Consider the following 18,053-nt stretch of genomic DNA (forward strand, 5'->3'; position numbering starts at 1 on the left):
CTGAGCCCCGTGCTCCATTTTCTCCCTTTAACAGCGAAGAAGCGGGGTCTTAAGAGCCAAGACCCTCTCTCAAAGCGGGTAACGCGACCAAGGGAACGAAGCTCATTAAAGTCAGCAATAACTCAACCTACTTCCAGATTTTTCTGGCAGCCTGAGCCCCGCGGGTCCTCCCCACTGAAGTGGAAGCTCCGATAACAGTTGCTTTGTACTAGATATACACATGCACAGTCTGTTACAACTTTTATCAGTAATATTTAGATAGAAAGGGGCTGGCAAGGCTCCACGCAAGCTATTTCTAGCGGGAAGTTTTCCTGCCGGAGCGCCGGGCCGGGAGCTCAGCCCTGCCAGGCTGGTAAAAGGAGCTTGGCTGAAAATGTCACCCAAGCACCAGCGCAGCGTTCAGCCAGAGACATCGAGGAAACACATGTCGGATCGGGGAGTTCCTGGGGCACCAAGTGTCGTGGCGGTTCACGCCACCAGGCACAGCTGGAGAAGAAAAGCTGGATGACTTTCAGCACAGTCCCATCACGTTTGGGCCCTGTGCCGGATGTAAAAACATGACTTCTCCATTTCAGAGCTTTCTTAGCAGGCTTTTTTTTTTTTTTTATCAACTCTGAGAAACACCACTTGCTGCCCGGTTTTGTTTTCTCCAAGATTGTACCTATTGCCTAGCTCTTCAAAGCAAAAGGAAAGTCATTAGCGCACCTTCCTGCAGGGTGGGAGCACCCGTCCATCCACCATACATCCAAACACACCTTGCCCACACCCACCAAGCAGCTCCAAATTCGGCGTCCTACAGCAGGGATGGGAGCAGGCTGCCTGTGTGTGTCCGGCAGGCATCTGTCAGAGACGGCAGCTGGCCACTGCAGGCAGGGGACCAGCGGCCACCTGGGCTGGGCCAGCGCCAGGCTCCTTCCCTACAGCAACACGGCTTCCTCCCACCCTCTGAGGGGCACAAGGGAGGCGGGAGGATGCTGGCTCTTCCCTTCTGCTTCATCTCTCTCTCCCCTAAGTGCAGAATAAGGTAAACAGGATGTTCCTGTAATGCCTGAACACCATTTAAAAAAAAAAAAAAATCCACGGCTTTGGATTATCCCAAAAGAACAGAGATACCCAAATCACAGACAACCACCTCTTCCTTGGCACCCAATTCTCTGTCGGTTAACTTTGCTCTGTGTTATGTTTCTGTCAAACTGCAACACAGCTCTGACTGAAGGTACAGGAATAATATGTTTTCTGGATCTGTATGCTCTCCAGAACCAAGAGATGCCAGCTGCATGATATAAAGTGTAAAACACGTTTTCCAATGAAATTCTCACCAAGTTCAAAGTAGTCTTTCTGCCCCCATATGCAGACATAAGTATTCATATATACATGCTTCACGTTCAGGAATAACTGTGTAGTGCTAGGGAAATTTTAACAAAACCCTTTTCTTGCAGCCTTTCCTAAAAAATAAAAGCATTTCCTTAGTAAACTGCCTAATTACAAAATCCCGATGCATTTCCCTGCAACCCACCCAAGTGCTCTAAAGCCAGGCATACCTCCAACTGAAAAACCTAAAACCCAAGGAACGAGAGCTGTGACAGACAGAATCTCGCACTGAGATGCGTGTTTATTAAAACAAATCACAGGCTGTACAGAAGCAGCACGAAGCTGTTCAGCATGCACAGACCCAGATCTCCTTTATCGCAGGGAACAGCCACATACACTCATGCTGAGGGAGGATAAATTTCCAAGTCAGGGTCAAGGCAAGAGGCTCTTGCAGATAGATCCGAGACAGAGAAAGAACAAGGGGTTTAGTAAGTATGTTGAGAAGGAAGAAATTTTCAATTAGAAAAAGGTTAAATGAAGCAGCAAGCACTGTAGTCAGACAGATGATATTCTTGGTCAGTGTAAATCCCTCAAAGATGGATCTAGACTATGCTGGGCACGACCTCAATGTTGCTTCACAAGGGAATTCAACGGAGAGACAGCACTCGAGCAAAGGATCGATCACTAACAGACTGCTGCAGTTACATACTAGGTCACTACATTTACACATTTCAGGGCTCTATCAACTTCCCCTCTCTCATCAGCCACCCAAACACAGGGTTCATAGTCTCTCTTTTCAAACTAGAGCTGGCAGGCAGTCGCAGTAGCCCCTAAAAGGCTGGAGGATTCGAAGGGTTGGGGTTACGCTAGTGGCAACGCAGCCATGTTACGTCTCTCGGCTCCTATTTCTTTCTGCCTCCTCTTTCTTTGAGTGCCAGGTGAATCAGAGAGCCACTTGTCATGTTGTAATAAGCCAGGGAGTTCGAATCCTTGATGAAGATGCCCTGAGGAGAAAAGAAAAAAAACAAAAAACAGTCACACCAGAAATCTTAATGTTCCCTTCCCACAAAACCCCACACAGATTAAGCCCTCCTGGCTGTACTCTCAGAACAGGGTGATGACAGAGTGCTGCAGGCTTTGAAAAACCCTGGAGAGATCCCAGGGTCTCAGAAGATGGGTACCAGAGGAGGTGGGTATGCTGGGAATGATGCAAGAGTACAAACAGACAATATACACCATATACCTTTACAAACATACAGATAAAGACAGTCACCACAACAAGTGAAGTTATTTAGGCTCCACTCCCTGCCCCTCCCCCCTCCTTTAACTTAAACAAAAATCAGTTAAGCTTCCTTCCTCGCTAAGGGTTAACACAGTATCTGCCCATAGATGAACTCCCGAGGAGGTAAGTGCACAAAGTTCACTGCTTAGGCAGCAGGTTGTGCCTGAGCACATGCATGACTGGAAACAAATTATTAAAAAGGAAGGGTGCCCTTCTAACAGCTCCAGTCTTGAGAGGAAGAGAGAGAGATGTCTTCTCTTCCGTGTTTTGGAGAAAGTCTTTGCAGAGCTCTCAGGGTTTCAAGGTGCTCTCGCCCACCTTCCACAGCACACTCGACAGATCAGTGGGAGCAGCCTGCTGCATTTAAATGTCAAAAACCCCCAATAAAACAATCGGCTGATTTCAGAGAAAGCCATCAAGCTTAGAGGACTCATCTGCAGCAGTGACAATGCAAAGATCCACTGATGCCACCTATTAAAGGCCTGTCCTGCTGCAATAGTGTGCAGTTCTGTAACCAAGTCTGCCGTACGGGCAGGGAAACCATTCCCTCTGCTCCTCCCAGCATCTCAGTAGGTACATTACAAGTTCTTCTCATAAAAAGTCAGTCTGTGTGTGAGAAAACACTGAAGTAACAAACAGGATTTGAAGGGCTTTTACCCACCTCATACTGCAGCTTCTGTTTCCCAGCTGGCATCCCTGTGGCCTCGTGGATCTTAACCTTTATAACAGACACCTAGGAAGAATCAAAGACCTTGCTCAGGCTTTTTTCCCCCACTGTACCGATGGGCAGCACTGCTCCCCCAGCCACGCAATCCCGCTGGGCAAGAGGCTGCAGCGTGGGGAACATCCCGAGTTTTATAGCTCCTGCCATGCAGGTCAATTGCTATTCTCAAAGCAAAGAAACTTGGTAGCAAAACAAGAAGGGGTAGAGGCCAAGTTAATAAGCTACATGCCTGGTCTGAGAGCGGCAGGGTAAACACCAACACTTGGCCGTTCAGTTTCCATTCCGTCTTATCCTGCATGTTGGGAACCTGGACTTTGACCGTGACCGGACCCTAGAGGAAACAAAGATAACGTCTCTTACAGGACTATGATAAAAGAGTGGGCAGACAAATTATTTATAGACACAGAGCGGCAGACAAATTATTTATTTCCAAAACCAGCCACGTATCTCAACTTCTCAGTAAACACACAGAAATGTATTTGCCTCAACACTGAGAAAGTTACTTCACTGCTACCAAAATAAAACATTTAGTTGGATTTCTCTCATTAGTCCCTCCTGTTGCAGGCCATCCACCAAGCATCACACACATTCAAGGTATTACAGAGTGAACGTATTAAGCATTAAACAGGAGACAGCTTCTCTGTGCAGATGTCCAGGAAAACCATACAGCCTTCTTAAAGACTTAAAATTCAACCCACAATGATGGTACTCTTCAGGAAGGAATTCAGTCTAACATTTAGTTCATGTTGTTATGGAATATACCACATTACCATACTATCATGCTGACATTGATATATTAAATCTCCTTGCATCTCCAGCTTAGCAGTCCTCTGCTTAAAAGGTTATTAGCAGCTTTAGTTCCTCTTTACATTCCTATAAACCTACCTCTCACTGCCCTTAATTACAGAAGAGCACTATCTTACTGAACTTCCGTGTGTAGTGCTGCATTGCTCTCTCCAGTAAAACACAAAGCAGTTCAGTTTGCTCAGGAATTGACAGTAGGAAGGAGCCATCTCAGAAAGTCACTCCCTTGCAAAGTACTTTTGCACATCAGCTCCCCTCTGTGTAGTGAGCTGGCTTTACATCCTCTTTGGGCAGAGGAGGCTGACCAGCCCAGAGGGGTCAGGACTCCAGTGCTTCTCAGCAAACAGCCAGCCCACACACGTACCTTGTTCCTGCGCAGAAACTCCTCCTCTGGAATCAGGCTATCTTCGCTCTTCAGTTTCTTTGAGACTGGCTCATCCTCCATCGGTGGTGGTGGGTGAACAGGAGGCATTGGTGCTGGGGAAGGAACCGGAGCCACAGGAGGCGCAGGAACAAATGCTGAAATGGGATGGGGGGACACAACATGACCTGCAGTCATCCATTGAGTATCCCTTATGTAAAAACTTTTAGCAGACCAGTAAGGACTGAAAATAAATGCCACAATACATGGAGGAAGTTAACACAACCAACAGTAACATGCAAACTTCAAACGTTAGATCTTTTATATTGGGAAACAGTCCAGGAAAAGGCAACAAGCCATAAGAGCTTCCTGCAGATCTTGCAAAAAAGAAAATACTCTCGGTTTGGCATGCAGAGCAGTGCCAGCACCTCGATTTTAAAAAAAAAAAAAAAAAAAAAAAAAGGAAGACTTGTTTTTTACATTGTGCTTTTCAACTTAAAAGCACCCAATGCTATGAAGCTGCTGTGAGGAAAGGGGCCAGACAACAGCTTTTCCTCCTGCAGCAGCAACTCTGTAACAAAATGTAACACCCAGTGAGGTGCTAGCAGTTCCTCATTACCCTGGTTCCTTTTGGAAAGCAGCATGGATTCTTAATCTTCACCTGGGCAGGCTCGCGAGGACAGAGACATAAAACGGGCGAGACAATTCTCTGTATTTCATGCTGCAGGAGGAGTCTGAGCCCAAAACCAGTACTGCTAGGTAAGTCATATCAAAGACCCCAAAATTCTTAATGATGGGACTTAGGGTCTGCAATCCCAATTACACACCATTATCAGAGGCACAAAAGGAAAAAAGAATCAAAGCTCAAGTCCACATTATACAGGAATTAGCTGACAATTAACCAGAAAAAGCTGAAATTACTGACCTGTTGGTACTATCATGGGAGGCGGGCGGGGGCTCATGATGGGAGGAGCAGAGGGCGGCATGGGGACAACGTTTATGCGTGGGGTATGGATTATCGGTGGCATGGGGGTGGCTATGACGGATCCTGGAGGCAGACGGACAACGGAAGTCATCGGGGGACGAGGCATGACTGGAACTGCAGAAACAACAGCAGCACGAACGGGAGGGGGCATCTGGAGAGAGAGGGTAATTTTTCTTAGCAGATGCATGCAGGAAAACTCAATGCACAGTCCTGATAAAAATAACTGGGGCAACACACGGAGGACTTCTGCTGGCCAAAGGCTTGCTGGGAGCCTCAGCAAGCCCACTGTATGGCCAGCCCAAGCTGCCTGTAAACAGGCACAGAAGCCTCATTAACAGATTAACCGGTTCTTCCTTCCCTCACCACTCAGCTATCAGACCATGAGCCATGCAGCAATCTTAAAGAAGGAGCTATTTCAGAGTCATGTAGCGGAACCCTTGGGGCAGGAACACTGGGCAAGTGAGTCACCTGTCAACGTTTCTCACCTGCGGCTGCTTTTGTTCTGCACCACACCTTTTACACCTAAGAAAAGGCCCCCACCTATTCCTTTGTTAGCCATACTCCCTTCCTCCAAGATCTCACTGCCCATCTGACCAAGTCCCTTTGGTACCTCTAAGGATGAAAAGCTCCACCTAAGCCTTATTTTCCATTTTTAACAGCAAGTTCAACAGAGTTCCTCTGACGGTTTAAGAGTCATTCAGAAACTGCTTCTAAGCCAGCACTCTGCTGTTATAACCCTTGACCAGGACTCCATTCTAATTAACCACGGCCACAGCCGTTTGCATTTGGAAGCCCAAACACTTACTGTGGGTGGACGAGGCACAGATGTGATAGGCTGAGCGCTAGCTGGTGGATTTGATGCCGAGGAAGGAGGGGGTGGCTGGGGCATTTCATTGGGTTTGCTGGGACCAATCTTCTCCTTGCTGTCATCTTCTGGCACCAGTCCCTTGGCCTTATGGATAGCTTCAATTTGCTCTTGGAGAGTAATATTGGCCTGAGCAGCCTGTTGTGTGCGGGCCATGCTGCCTGAGTGGCCATCCCAGGTCACCTGAGAGGATACAATAAATCAGAATAACTCCAGTCTGTCCAGACTGCAACATGAGCTGCAAATAAATCAAGAGAGCAGCTTTACAGCAAGAACAAAGTTCAAACGACTCCTGCCTCTCTAAGCATTCATAATACTACAGAAATCTGTTAAAAAACCCCACAGTTTCCACTGTACCTTTTCCTCTGGTTTCTGGATTTCTTCTTCACCAATCTTTTTACCAATGGCAGTCTCTTCTACACCGAAGATATCAGTACGGCGCTCTGCCAGCTGCTTCAAGCTACTTTCAATATCCAAACCTGCAGGCAAAAAGAGAAATTCTTATCTCAAGTGATATAATCAAAGTCAAACATGATTAAGCCTCTGTTAATGACCTTTAAATTATTTGGTACCTAATAGCCGAGTGTTGCTCTTTCTAAAAAGAGACTGCAGCTGATGGCTGGTCAGCAGCAGCTAAGGAATGCTCTTTGCCTTGAAGTTTATAGAAAGGCTTCAATGTACTAATGACAAATGTATCCACATCATCAGCACACTGAGGACATCACACAGAAAGCTACATTTAAGATGGTCCTTATTGGTAGGACCTGGGGGCAATGAGGGGGTGCGCTAAGAGTTCACAGAACTCATCTAGGAACTCGGTTTTGCAAGCTGTGTCAGATGCTCAAGCTGACCTGGGGCATAGACCTCATCATCACTCTGCTTTTCACGGATGGATCGATCACGCTGCTCCAACCATCGAGGATCCAGGAGACCAATTCGCATGTGTTCTTGCATTTTACTGGCAGGAATTTTCTCACCAGTGATGGGGGAAACAAGATACTCATCTGGAGCTGGGGCGGGTGGTAATGGTTTTGAGGCTAGAAAAACAAAACCACACTGTTAAAAACACATCAGAGGACGCAGCCTAGAAACAAATGCTTTTGTGATTATTCAGGAAAAAATAATGTTTTTCTTCACCAGCCTGATTTACCTTTGGGATCATAATCTTTCCGCACAATGACCTGATCTGGCGTGGGAGGAAGAGGCGGTGGCATTGGGGTTTCTGGAGGAGGAGGAACCTTCTGACCTTCATCTTCATCATCTGAGCCCTTATTTGGGGAGAGGAGAAAAAATCATAACCAAGTTCCTGTAGTCAAATACTCCCCCACAAGATTTGAGAAAGGCATAGAAATCCTATGCAGCGCTGGACAAACTGATTATGCAGCTTCAAAGCAACAGAGCTATTTTGCCTCTAGACACCTATGCTACAGTGGTTCCTCTGGATAATCATGATTCAGATATTCAGTGGACCCAGAAGAGGAAGCAAGTACTCCTCAGCTTCCACATTACCACAGCACACAGCAAGCAGGGGCTTACAGTTAACCATGCTGTTGTTCCTTGTTACCAGAAAAAGAGCTTACATATAGTGGGTAGAGGAAGAGTCTAATATGAGTCATCTCTCAGTGTTCCAGACTCTGTGCAGAAGAAAGCCCAAAAGGCTTGATCACAGAAACATAAAATCCACACCATTAGGTGACAAAATTACTGGATTTCTCTCTTGGAAATTGTATTATCATGGAAAACATTAAAAAACCCTATATTCCAGCAAAACCAGGTTGTTTTGAAATTCCATCAGAAGGAAATCTCATTTCCTCATGAAACTGAGGAACTTCTTACAGTGAAAATGAAGGGCATCATAAAGAACACAAACCTTACAGGACAAAAGTAATGCTGATTCTGTTGGCTAGTTACCTCATCCATATCCTGCACTTGTGTGTCTTGATCCAGCTGGGTTGGGGGCTCATCTGTTTTCTCTTGCTTTTCATCTTCCTCATCTGACTCCACCTCCATCTCTACCTCCTCACTTTCCCCAAACTTCTCATAACGCTCCTGGATCAGGATTCGAGCTCCCAACTCTTCTGGAGTGGTGGGAGGAGGGAAATTCCCTACAACACAGAAAACAAGAGCTTCTGTTTCTCTATCCCATTTCGTTGCTCAATGCACAAACAGAAATGTCAGTTTCTTGAACGAAAAGCAGTTTCTTTACACAGCAGTGGCATCAGAATCTCCTGGGAGCCTAGGTATATAGAAGGGAATAGATGGAGTCTATACAGACCAACATCAGCTTGACACATGAACATGAAGGTACTTATAGGTGAAAGCACTACTAGAAAGTGGGACAAGTTCCGCTGTCCTGGTGGAAGAGGAAAAGTGGACACTGATGCAGTCCTGGACTTCGTTCAACGAGAACATTACTGACTCCAGAAAAAAAAACCAGCCCTGCACAGTTACTAGAAGGCTTTCTCCTTCATCTTTGAAGGATATGCAGCTGTAAAACCCAATGACTGTCTAAAAATAGCATTTCAGGACATAGTCCCTACTCAAAGGGAGCAGAGTTTCATAGAGGTTACAACGCTTGACTTCAGTACCTTGCTCATTGGGCTGAAAGTCAACTGTTTCCACAACCACAAAGTCATGCCAATCAATCTGGGCATAAGCAACACGCTCCTTTTCCTTCTCCTCCTCTTCCTTCTTTCTCTCTCGCTCCTGGAACTTTGCCCACTCCACTCTGTAATACACCTGCACAAGCAGACATAAAGCACACACCAAATGTCAGACAAGAAACACACCACAGTCATCTCTACAGCATCTAAAAGTTTACACTACCAACCCTTTCAGGGCAGTTACACAAGCGCTATTTCAGAGGCCTGGCACAACAAAGAAATATTTGTATTTCATTTAGAAACCATAGGTTTGCCTATTGAGTAATGCACTGCACCAGCTTTGCAGACTAGTTTTCTAAAGCTGAAACTGCAGACTTCTTGAGCCAAGACCAGGCCATCCATGTATGACATGACTCTGCTATCACTGAAGACTCACAGCCAGCAAACAATTCACAGACACTTTATTACAATCCTGTAATGCCACCTTTCCAAAGGAAAAGCAGTCTTTGTGATGAAGACAGAAGTCTAAGTAATAAAGAACAGCTTGGAAGGACTGTAAGTGACCGAGGTGTCACACTGAAGTCATCTGAGAGGCAAACATTCTTTGTAAAGCGCTTGGAAAAGGGTTGTGCACTATCTATGCCTCTATGCTGCCACAAGTAAACTTCCCCCAATACGAACACTAGCTAGTGGTTGAAAGGCAAGCTTGAGTACCCTGTATTCAAGTGACTACAGGGGCCACATCCTATCCTCTGTATGTTTATATTTGCTGCCAATAAGTCAGAAACATGCAAAGAGAAAAAATTCAAAACATAACTGAAACGCTCAGCAATTTTGCAAATTTTTCGTGCAATACCTGATCTAGGACTTCCTTGGGATTTTCAGCCTCTTTCTTGAGTTTGAGGAGTAAGCCTTTCGGTGGGATCAAGATCTGAAACATATTTTGCGTGACAGTTGGTGACAATTCTTTTTGCCAAAGCCTCCATGAAAGCAATTATTCTCTTTCCACACCGATAAAAAAATCAGCACACCCCTGGGACTACGTTCCATTCAGTCTATTGCAACCCTCCTACTGCTTACACTTGCACTTAAAAATATTCACTCTTGGCCTTCCAACTACCCTCCATATTTAAAAAACCACAACTTTTACTTATATTACAATAATGTCTGGTACATTTAAATAACAGCCCCCTGTGTTCAGCGCTGCACGCTGCCAACAATGTATGAGATACCCACTCCACTTAAAGAGTGAGATTTAAAGGATGGACTCCTGGACCTGCACATATTTCTAGTCTGGCTGTTTTGTAGGGCTTTGGTAGTCTTCAGAAGTCAGTACTGCTGCTGAAGGAATCAAATTGACAGATAAAATGCCAAGAGTACCTTTGTGTACTGTTCAACCAGCTTAGTGAAGTAGTTGAAGAGACTGTGCTGGGGGCGAAGGAAATCAAACTGGTAGTTTCTCTGCTCTTTCTGCATCAGCTGAGTCAAGAACTGCCGCCCGTTCCGAGCCACGAACTGTGCCGTTAGCTTCACCACATCCAAGTCAAAGGCCGAGATTGAAGGAGGATCTGCAATGAACTCGAACTCCGGAGGTGGCTCTTTCGGAACGACTGTCTCCTGGATCACCTGGGCCTGCACCTGCAGAGCAGAACAGAGATGGCTCAGTGACTGCCCTCAACAAACCGTTATCAAACACTTGGGAGAACTCATTTTTCCCTTAGCTGCTACAGGAAAACAACATCAGTCTAGACATCCTGGCAGCTGCAAGGATGAGAACAATTAGTACCACAGGGTATATCTGGACATCTGTATTTAAGTGTACTATAAAAAAAATGTTGCTCTAACAGCTAACAAAACTGGAAATTATCAGGACTTCGCTATAATCCTCCAGGACGGTCAATACCACACAGTGTGACTGTTGGCCATGCAAAGCATGTAAAAGACTCGGATTCAGTCAGTGCCCTTTTTCCATCCAGTAGATATAAAGGCACAACTAAACAAGATTAGCAACATTTTGTACTCCACGTTTTAAGGGGAAGTTGATCCTGCCAGCAATAAAAAAAGGAAATGTTTCTACAAAACAGCACATGCAACAAACCCAAATTGAACTCCAAGGGATTCTAAAGACTTGCCGATGGCAGGAGTCCTAAACTCATACAGTCTGAGCGACCACTAGGGTAAGTAGAGTATCAGTCAACACAGAACTAAAAGTAATTAAAACAGACGAAGTAGAACAATATATCAGCTCTTTCACAAACAACTTTGAGTTACCAGCAACTAGAGGATGCACATCTACATCAAAACCAAGTCCCAGACACTAAACTCCAAGCCTCTCAGTGTTGTCTTTTTTGCAAATGGGTAACCAACTCCATCATTTGCCTTGTCTTTCAGACCTCCTGCTTAACATTAGGATATGACACAGCCAGTCGGAAGCCAACTTCTTGACCAAAGCAAAAAGGAATACTTGCCTTCTGTGGAAGCTGCTGCTGAGCACTCTGCTGCTGTTGCATGACCTTGGGAATAGCAGCCGAGGGCTCCTGTGCTTTACCCTCTTTGAACTCGCTGACTTTGTGCCGGTAGTATGCATGGTAAGGATCGTTGGGATTCAAGAAATTGAACTTAGGGTTATTTATTTCATTCTGACGAATTCGAGCTTCAAATTCTGGACCGTTTCTGGGGAGGAAAAAGATAAACTGTTTAGATGAATGGGCACCAATTCAAGTGTAAATGTCTGTTTCTTTCATAGTAAGATGTGTTGATGCATCAGCCGCTCAGAAGACAATTTTCTCTCCTACATGGAAGGAGTTTACCTCTAAGTAACTCATACCCAATGTAGCAGCCATCTGTACACACACAAGTTAAAGGCATTTGTCCTAATTTAGTCTATAACACTTCACAGCGAATATTTCTTAAGACAGTTAAAAACTCACGCTCACAAGTGTTATACAATCTCATTTGGCTACACACAAACAAAAGGTCATTTACTGGATTGACAGTTTATTGGATGAAGTTTACAAGTTACTTACTAGACCAATTTTATTTGCTCTATTAACAAGCTTTTAAGACTAGTTTCATTTCCAGAAAGTTCATATAAGGAAAAAAGTAGGTAACCATCAACCTGTGCAGAGATTGACCATGCTGGAGAGCTGCATTTAGGAGAGCCATAAGTTTTAGTTCAGGTAACATCCATTCCTCCCATCCAAAGTGCAAGCCATTTATTTCAGGGTAGTTTGAGAAAGTTAACAGCTGCTATAGCATGTTTCTCGCCATATTCTCTGGATACCTCTGCCTCTTCCAAAAGAGGAGGTCTCTATAATACCAAAGCATAAACACAGCCCCTTCCTTATCCTCAAAGGAAGCCAACGCTCCTTGGCAGCATTTTACAGATCAGTTACACAGTAGATGTCTTTGACTAGACCAGCATTTAGTAATTGTCTTAAATCCACAGCAGCAACAACCACTCCTTTTTCATGAAGTGAAGGCATGCAGCATTCAGTCTGTCTGGATGCCATGAAGATTAAGAATTTGCACAGCCAGCTGAGGGGTATTTACCTCATGTGCTACTCATACACTCACAGGAAGAGCAAGATCCGGTCCCCTAAGACATCACATTGTGTTAAGACAGCTAGAAATACTTAAGCATCAAAAAACAGCAGAGGAAGATGGCTTATGTAGCACTAACAACTTGCACTTGCAAAATGATGACATTAGGCAAATGGAAGAAGCCCAAATGAGTAAAATTTATTCAACTTTTAGACTCCTCCCCTAAATTTGACGTCTATATTCACGCTAATCAATCTGCTACAGTCAACAAGGGAAAAAATCCCATACACATCACGGGCAGCTCATCTATCCTAAGAGAGGACCAGAGTACTCTCTGGAGGTATGCACTTCTCTCCCTCTATCAAGGGAGAGAGAGATGACTGAGGCTTGGATGAGCACACATCGCAGCTGCTGACACAGCTCACCAAGCTGTACACAAACAGGGATGGGACTTAACCTCAGGGCTCAACAAACAAGCGAGCACCCTTGTACTGGAAAAATCATTGCCTACACACTGTAAAACACAGTCATGACTCTTCCTGGGTTCATCACTCAATGGAGCACCTGTATTGAGGCTTCCCTTCTACCTGGAATTTTGTTTCCCCTTCAGATCATTTGGAACAGGAACTGTTACCTGGTTATTGCAGCTCATGCTATAGATTTTGCCAAGAACTTTATTTTATTTACTACCATAGTTTTTCTAGTAAAGCATGTCTTACACCTCTTGAGTAGAATACTGTTGTTTCTTTTCCACTGTCTCACTGGTAGAGACTTAATCCTTAAAAGCCTTCATGTAAAGTCACGGGACTGTGACCTGCTTCTGTTTCTGGAGCTGCACAGACATTAGCACTGAAGAGGAGAAGCATGAAAATCTCAGGAAACACGAGACAACACCGGTGTTGTTTACCTGGCTACGAAGCTGGCAGTCTTGTCCACAATATTCCTGACCTCAGGAGGAGGATAAATAATTCCTACCACAGGCTTTGCTGGTGCTGCTTCCTCTTTTGGCTCCTCTTCTGGCTGTAATAAAAATGTACATATACACATATATACAGTCCCCTGTACTGCTGCCTCACAACTATAGCAACTACTCAAAAGGTGAAGAGGTGGACATCTTTCATTGTGGTGTTTGCAACCAGTCAAGATACTAACTTCAAATAGCCTAAATCAAAGCTGAAAACAAGAAAAGGAACTTCAAATAATATTGAATAACATGCTATATACCAGCATCAGGGGGTGAAAAATAGCCTGGTAGGCTGCAAACCCAGACTAGGTTTATTTTCAGGTGGTTGAATTGGAAAAGTCATCTCTCTCCTCTCAATTTCCTCATCTACATTGGAGTAACAATCCTAACACACCTTAACAAATTGTTCTGCAATCCCGTGCTTAATGAATGTTATGTAAGAACTAAGTATTCCAAACAGCAATCCAAAAGGCACACAGAAGCATCTATTGTCCTCCTCAGCCCCCAAATAATTGAATTTTTCCTGACAAAGATCTGGTTTAACAATCTGAACCACCCATCCCACAAATGAATTCCTCAGCTTCTCAGGGTGGGAGACAATGTTTTCCCGCTTGTCAAGGGCACCCGCTGCTGGGACAGGCACAGCCAGACAACAAGGAAGGCTCCTCCATGGGAACCAAAACAAGGCTTCCCGGCATTTTTACTATCTCAGCCTTCACCCTGAGTACATTTATAAATGCCGAGCCAAGAGGCAGTGTAGGGGAATGCCTACAACACCACATCTAGGAATAACTCAGCATTGCTAAACAGGTTTGGAAGTTATGAACGTTCCTAGAGGTCTGTGAGACTACAAGAAACTAGAATCTGAGTGATTAACTCCACATTAAATAAACCATAGCTTTTTAATCCTATTGTGGTTACATCAAAAGCTGTTTGTAAGGAAAGCTCTGCAGGGCATTTTTCTCACTGACACTATAGGAGGATCCAAAGTAAGATCCCAGAACCCTCCCTGTGTACAGCTTCATCTTCCAGTAAGACAATAGAAGCTGCTCTTTGCAGGATACTAAAGATGTCACTCCTCTTTCCTCATCAAACAACTTTCACAAGAAAAGCTGTTATAAGAGAGAAGAGGTATATGGGAAATGTTTATAATCTTAACAGGGACAGTCAGGGAAATTTTAAAATACCAGTAAAGCTCCTAGCTCTGCAAAATCCATGGGGACTCCAGGGCAGAAAACTCTCTTGAGTCAAATACAACCTTAATAAAGTGCGTTAAGAGAAAGGTACCACAAATATTTTTAGATTTCATTCCCACTCCCTCCAAACATCATCCTGAAGAGCTGAAGCATAAAGCAACACCACACTTGAGAGATGTTTTTATTTAAGCACAATGCTGAGCTGCCTTGCTAACTTATGTCCATGAAAGTCACTGGGGGTTTTCTTGTGGGAACCACAATTTTCCTCCTAATTGTGTTAGCTACACCAAATCACCCCAGATATTCAGTCAGATCAGCTCCCTACACTGGCTTGCTGTACGGCTGCACAAGGGCTCATGCCACTGGGTGAAACTGCTGGAACATGCTGTCAGGACAGCAGCTCCAGCGACGTCAGAGCTGTATTCCCATTTCGGGAAGGCCAGGAAGGGGTTCCTGCGGAGGTGAGACAGAAGAGAACTGTGGAAGGTACTGCGAAACGTGGGACTGCTACGCTCTCTGAAGTGCACTGGGACGTGTTGAATCCTTTCACACGTTCTTCCCGGCAGCAGGGCCGTTCCCATCGCTTACGGCAAACTCTCACGCCCATCACTATTACAACCCTGTGCCGCTTCCAGGGAAGGACTCAGCCTTAAACCGAAGTATAGCACCCCCCAGTCGTCCGTCCGTCCCCCCTCCGCAGGCTGACGGCGGATAACCGGGGACCTACGGGCGATACCGACGAGAATCAGCAGCAAACGGGAGGAGGGAACTGCAGCTCCCCCCAAAAATCCACGACAAGCGGGGCAGTGTGAGAAACCAGAGACCAAAACAACCCCACGCAGCTCAGCGCGGCCTGCCCGCCCCCCGCCCCCCCTCGCCCGCTCGGCCCGCACCGGTTTGCTCTCCGCGGGGGGCGCTGGCTGCGCCGGCGGCATGGCTTGCACCGGTCCGGCCGGCATGGTGCTCCCTCGGGGCGGCGGGGAGAACTTCCCCGCCGGAACCGCTACCCGGGACGAGACGAGAGAGAACCGGAGGAAACCCACACCGCCGCGGACAAAATGGCGGCGGCCGCAGGCGACGCGATGCGCATGCGCGCCGGAAGTGACGGAGCGGCCACGAGCCGGTAGCGGGGAGCGGGCCCGCGGGGGTGCGCACGCGCAGACCGCGGGCTACCGTCCACCGGCGGGCGAAGGGAGCAGAGCGCATGCGCCTTGGGGAGTGCCATTAACACGCCATATGGGGGGGAATCCCTAAAGGCGGAGGAATGAGGAGCGTACCATTGCGGCGCGCGGGGGGCGTGGTCTCCCGGAGGGGGCGTGGTTTAGTGTGGGGGCGTGGTCTGTGCCGTTGCCATAGCAGCAGGCGGCGGCGCGGGCAGGCGGGTCCGTGTCGCCGCGTCCCCGCACGGGCCCCGGCCAGGCCCGGCGCCTCCTCGTCCCGGTCCCTCCTGGGGTCCCCCGAGCACCCCTGGGTTCCCCAGCCCCGGGGGCCACTGTGCTGGCTCCCCTTTCCAGCGACCTGTCCCCCGTAGGGCTGTTCCTCCCTCCGTCCCAGGCCTGGTGGCCCTGTCGCAGGCCGTCGCCCACAGGCCTGATCCAGCCACCTCAGCGGCATGGCGCACCTCCTGGGCCACCCCGGCTGCATGGAGAGCCTGCGGGCCGACCTGAGGGACCTGCAGGCAGCTATTGCCGACGTCTCCTCCCGGGCCGGGGCTGTGCGTTTCCCCTCCTGGAAGTTCCCCGATAAAGTGTCCTGCGACCTGGACCTGACAGCGCTGCTGGAGCGGTACAGTTATGCCGAGAACGACCCCGAATTCACCCAGCACTCCCACGTGGTGCTGCTGGAGCTGGTGATAGACAGGTGAGAAGGCAAAGCCAACCCCAACCACCCCTCTTTAAAGAAGCTTGGCTGGCAGAGTGGCTCCTTCCCCCTGGAGGAAAGGAGATGGTTGTATATCCAGCCTGTCGAATGCAGCCAAGTGTTTTTGATGCTTTTCCCCCCCGCATTTCCATGCCAAGCAAGTGTGCCAGCACCTCAGGCTCGTGCTCCACAGCTCTACGCTGAGTTTTAAAACCCAACTCCTTTCTCTGCACAGAGCTCAGTGCTACCGGCACAAATGCTTGTCACAACGGAGTAGAGCAACCCGCTGCTCTGCTCCCGCTGCCGGGAGCCAAGGGCACCTGGGCAGATGGGGGCGGACTCGTTAACTTGCCCCTCAAAGCCTTGGAAACACTTAGGCAGGGCTGCACCTACAGGCTTGGGAGGCAAAAGTGCCTTTTGCAATCTGGGTGAAATAAATACGACTCCATTTTAAAAAATGAGCTGTTCCCGCAGAGCTGTTGGCCCTAACAATTAGGGTTTGATATCAGCAGTGTGGGTGCCCCAAATCTTTAGGGAGAGCTTAACTGCAGCCTCTCAGAAGTGGCTGGCTGCAAGCAGCATGCACAGTCTGCATCCCGGCAGCTGCAGGAGGATTTTCATCCCACCAAATACTGCTCCGTGGAGTGACTCGGGCCTGGGAGGGGGTCACAGGAGCACTGATACCCACCCTCCTTTGTCAAACTCACTTTGTCCAGGGGATGGGGAACAACCTCTTTGCCTCGGCACTGGCCCTTCAGGCTCACTGCGCACTTAAACACAAAGGGCTCTTTCCCCATTACAAATACTCCATTGCTCTAAGCTGTGTTTTGTTTCTTTCGAAGAAGACTGCTGCTGCTGCTTCAGAGCTTCACAGGCTATGCAGAAAACCTGCTCAACAAGCAAGCTGTCCCCCCGGCGCAGACAGTGGGACCCTGCATGTCCGCAGGACTGACCGTGAGGAGGTACTGGTGCAGCATGCTGAAACTGGGGGCCTTCTACCAGCAGCTCCTGGCTGAGGTGGGACATTTGGGGGCCCTGACACCCCACAAGCTGAGTACAGGGGTCACAGAAATGGCCCTTGCCTCACCCCCCATGATTTGGACCGTGCTGAGGTCACAGCCCTTCTCTGGGACACCTGTGATGTGTGCGGTGGCCATGGCAGATGTGTTCCCGGCTCATGACCCTCCAAGTGCTGACCTGCGTGTCAGATGGGACACAACTGTCCCGCACTGTCCCCTCCTGGCCTGAGCCCCTTCCCTCCTCTAACCACCGCTCCCAGCTGCTGGATCCATCCTCCTCCAGGCTTCCACCAGGTCTCAGGATGGGTGAGCTTGGCTCCCCTTATGGCTTGGAGAAATATTCTCCTCCTGCCAATGTGCTGCCCTTGCAGCTCTGCTGACCCCGCCATTTGTGGGGCTAAGCTGGCTCAAATCAGTGAGGTAATTTGCGTTAAAAATACTATGCCCCTCCTCTGCATTTTTTTTTTCCTCAAAATGATCCTTCTCATGGAAAAGTCTCACAATAATTCATCTGACATAACCAGGAGACAGCGCAG

General features: G+C 47.4%; 2 protein-coding genes across 2 annotated transcripts; one reads left to right on the forward strand and one right to left on the reverse strand.

Annotated features, from left to right (window-relative positions):
• Positions 1 to 1,592: 1,592 nt before the first annotated feature.
• SF3A1 (splicing factor 3a subunit 1) lies at positions 1,593 to 15,727 on the reverse strand. Its single transcript, XM_069795421.1, has 16 exons — positions 15,532 to 15,727; positions 13,386 to 13,498; positions 11,404 to 11,608; positions 10,316 to 10,573; positions 9,792 to 9,866; positions 8,921 to 9,071; positions 8,244 to 8,437; positions 7,483 to 7,600; positions 7,184 to 7,369; positions 6,690 to 6,811; positions 6,273 to 6,515; positions 5,408 to 5,618; positions 4,486 to 4,640; positions 3,547 to 3,648; positions 3,255 to 3,326; positions 1,593 to 2,315 (listed from the first exon to the last, which is right to left on the reverse strand). Exons 1-16 carry the CDS (start codon positions 15,595 to 15,597, stop codon positions 2,214 to 2,216), a joined length of 2,373 nt encoding a protein of 790 aa, XP_069651522.1. The 5' UTR covers positions 15,598 to 15,727; the 3' UTR covers positions 1,593 to 2,213.
• A 278-nt stretch (positions 15,728 to 16,005) lies between these two features.
• Positions 16,006 to 16,502, forward strand: CCDC157 (coiled-coil domain containing 157). The gene has a single exon (XM_069795425.1). It carries the CDS (start codon positions 16,251 to 16,253, stop codon positions 16,500 to 16,502), a length of 252 nt encoding a protein of 83 aa, XP_069651526.1. The 5' UTR covers positions 16,006 to 16,250.
• The last annotated feature ends 1,551 nt before the right edge of the window (positions 16,503 to 18,053 follow it).

Source organism: Haliaeetus albicilla, chromosome 10 (genome assembly GCF_947461875.1).
Source record: "Haliaeetus albicilla chromosome 10, bHalAlb1.1, whole genome shotgun sequence".
NCBI classification, from domain to species: domain Eukaryota; kingdom Metazoa; phylum Chordata; class Aves; order Accipitriformes; family Accipitridae; genus Haliaeetus; species Haliaeetus albicilla.

Excerpts from the sequence above, each read along its gene's own strand:
- SF3A1 (XM_069795421.1), bottom strand. The coding sequence starts at position 15,597 with ATGCCGGCCGGACCGGTGCAAGCCATGCCGCCGGCGCAGCCAGCGCCC. Across the intron at positions 9,867-10,315 it reads TGGTTGAACAGTACACAAAG|ATCTTGATCCCACCGAAAGG; the intron begins GTACTCTTGGCA and ends AATATGTTTCAG. Across the intron at positions 5,619-6,272 it reads CTGTGCCTCGTCCACCCACA|ATGCCCCCTCCCGTTCGTGC; the intron begins GTAAGTGTTTGG and ends CTCTCTCTCCAG.
- CCDC157 (XM_069795425.1), top strand. The coding sequence starts at position 16,251 with ATGGCGCACCTCCTGGGCCACCCCGGCTGCATGGAGAGCCTGCGGGCC.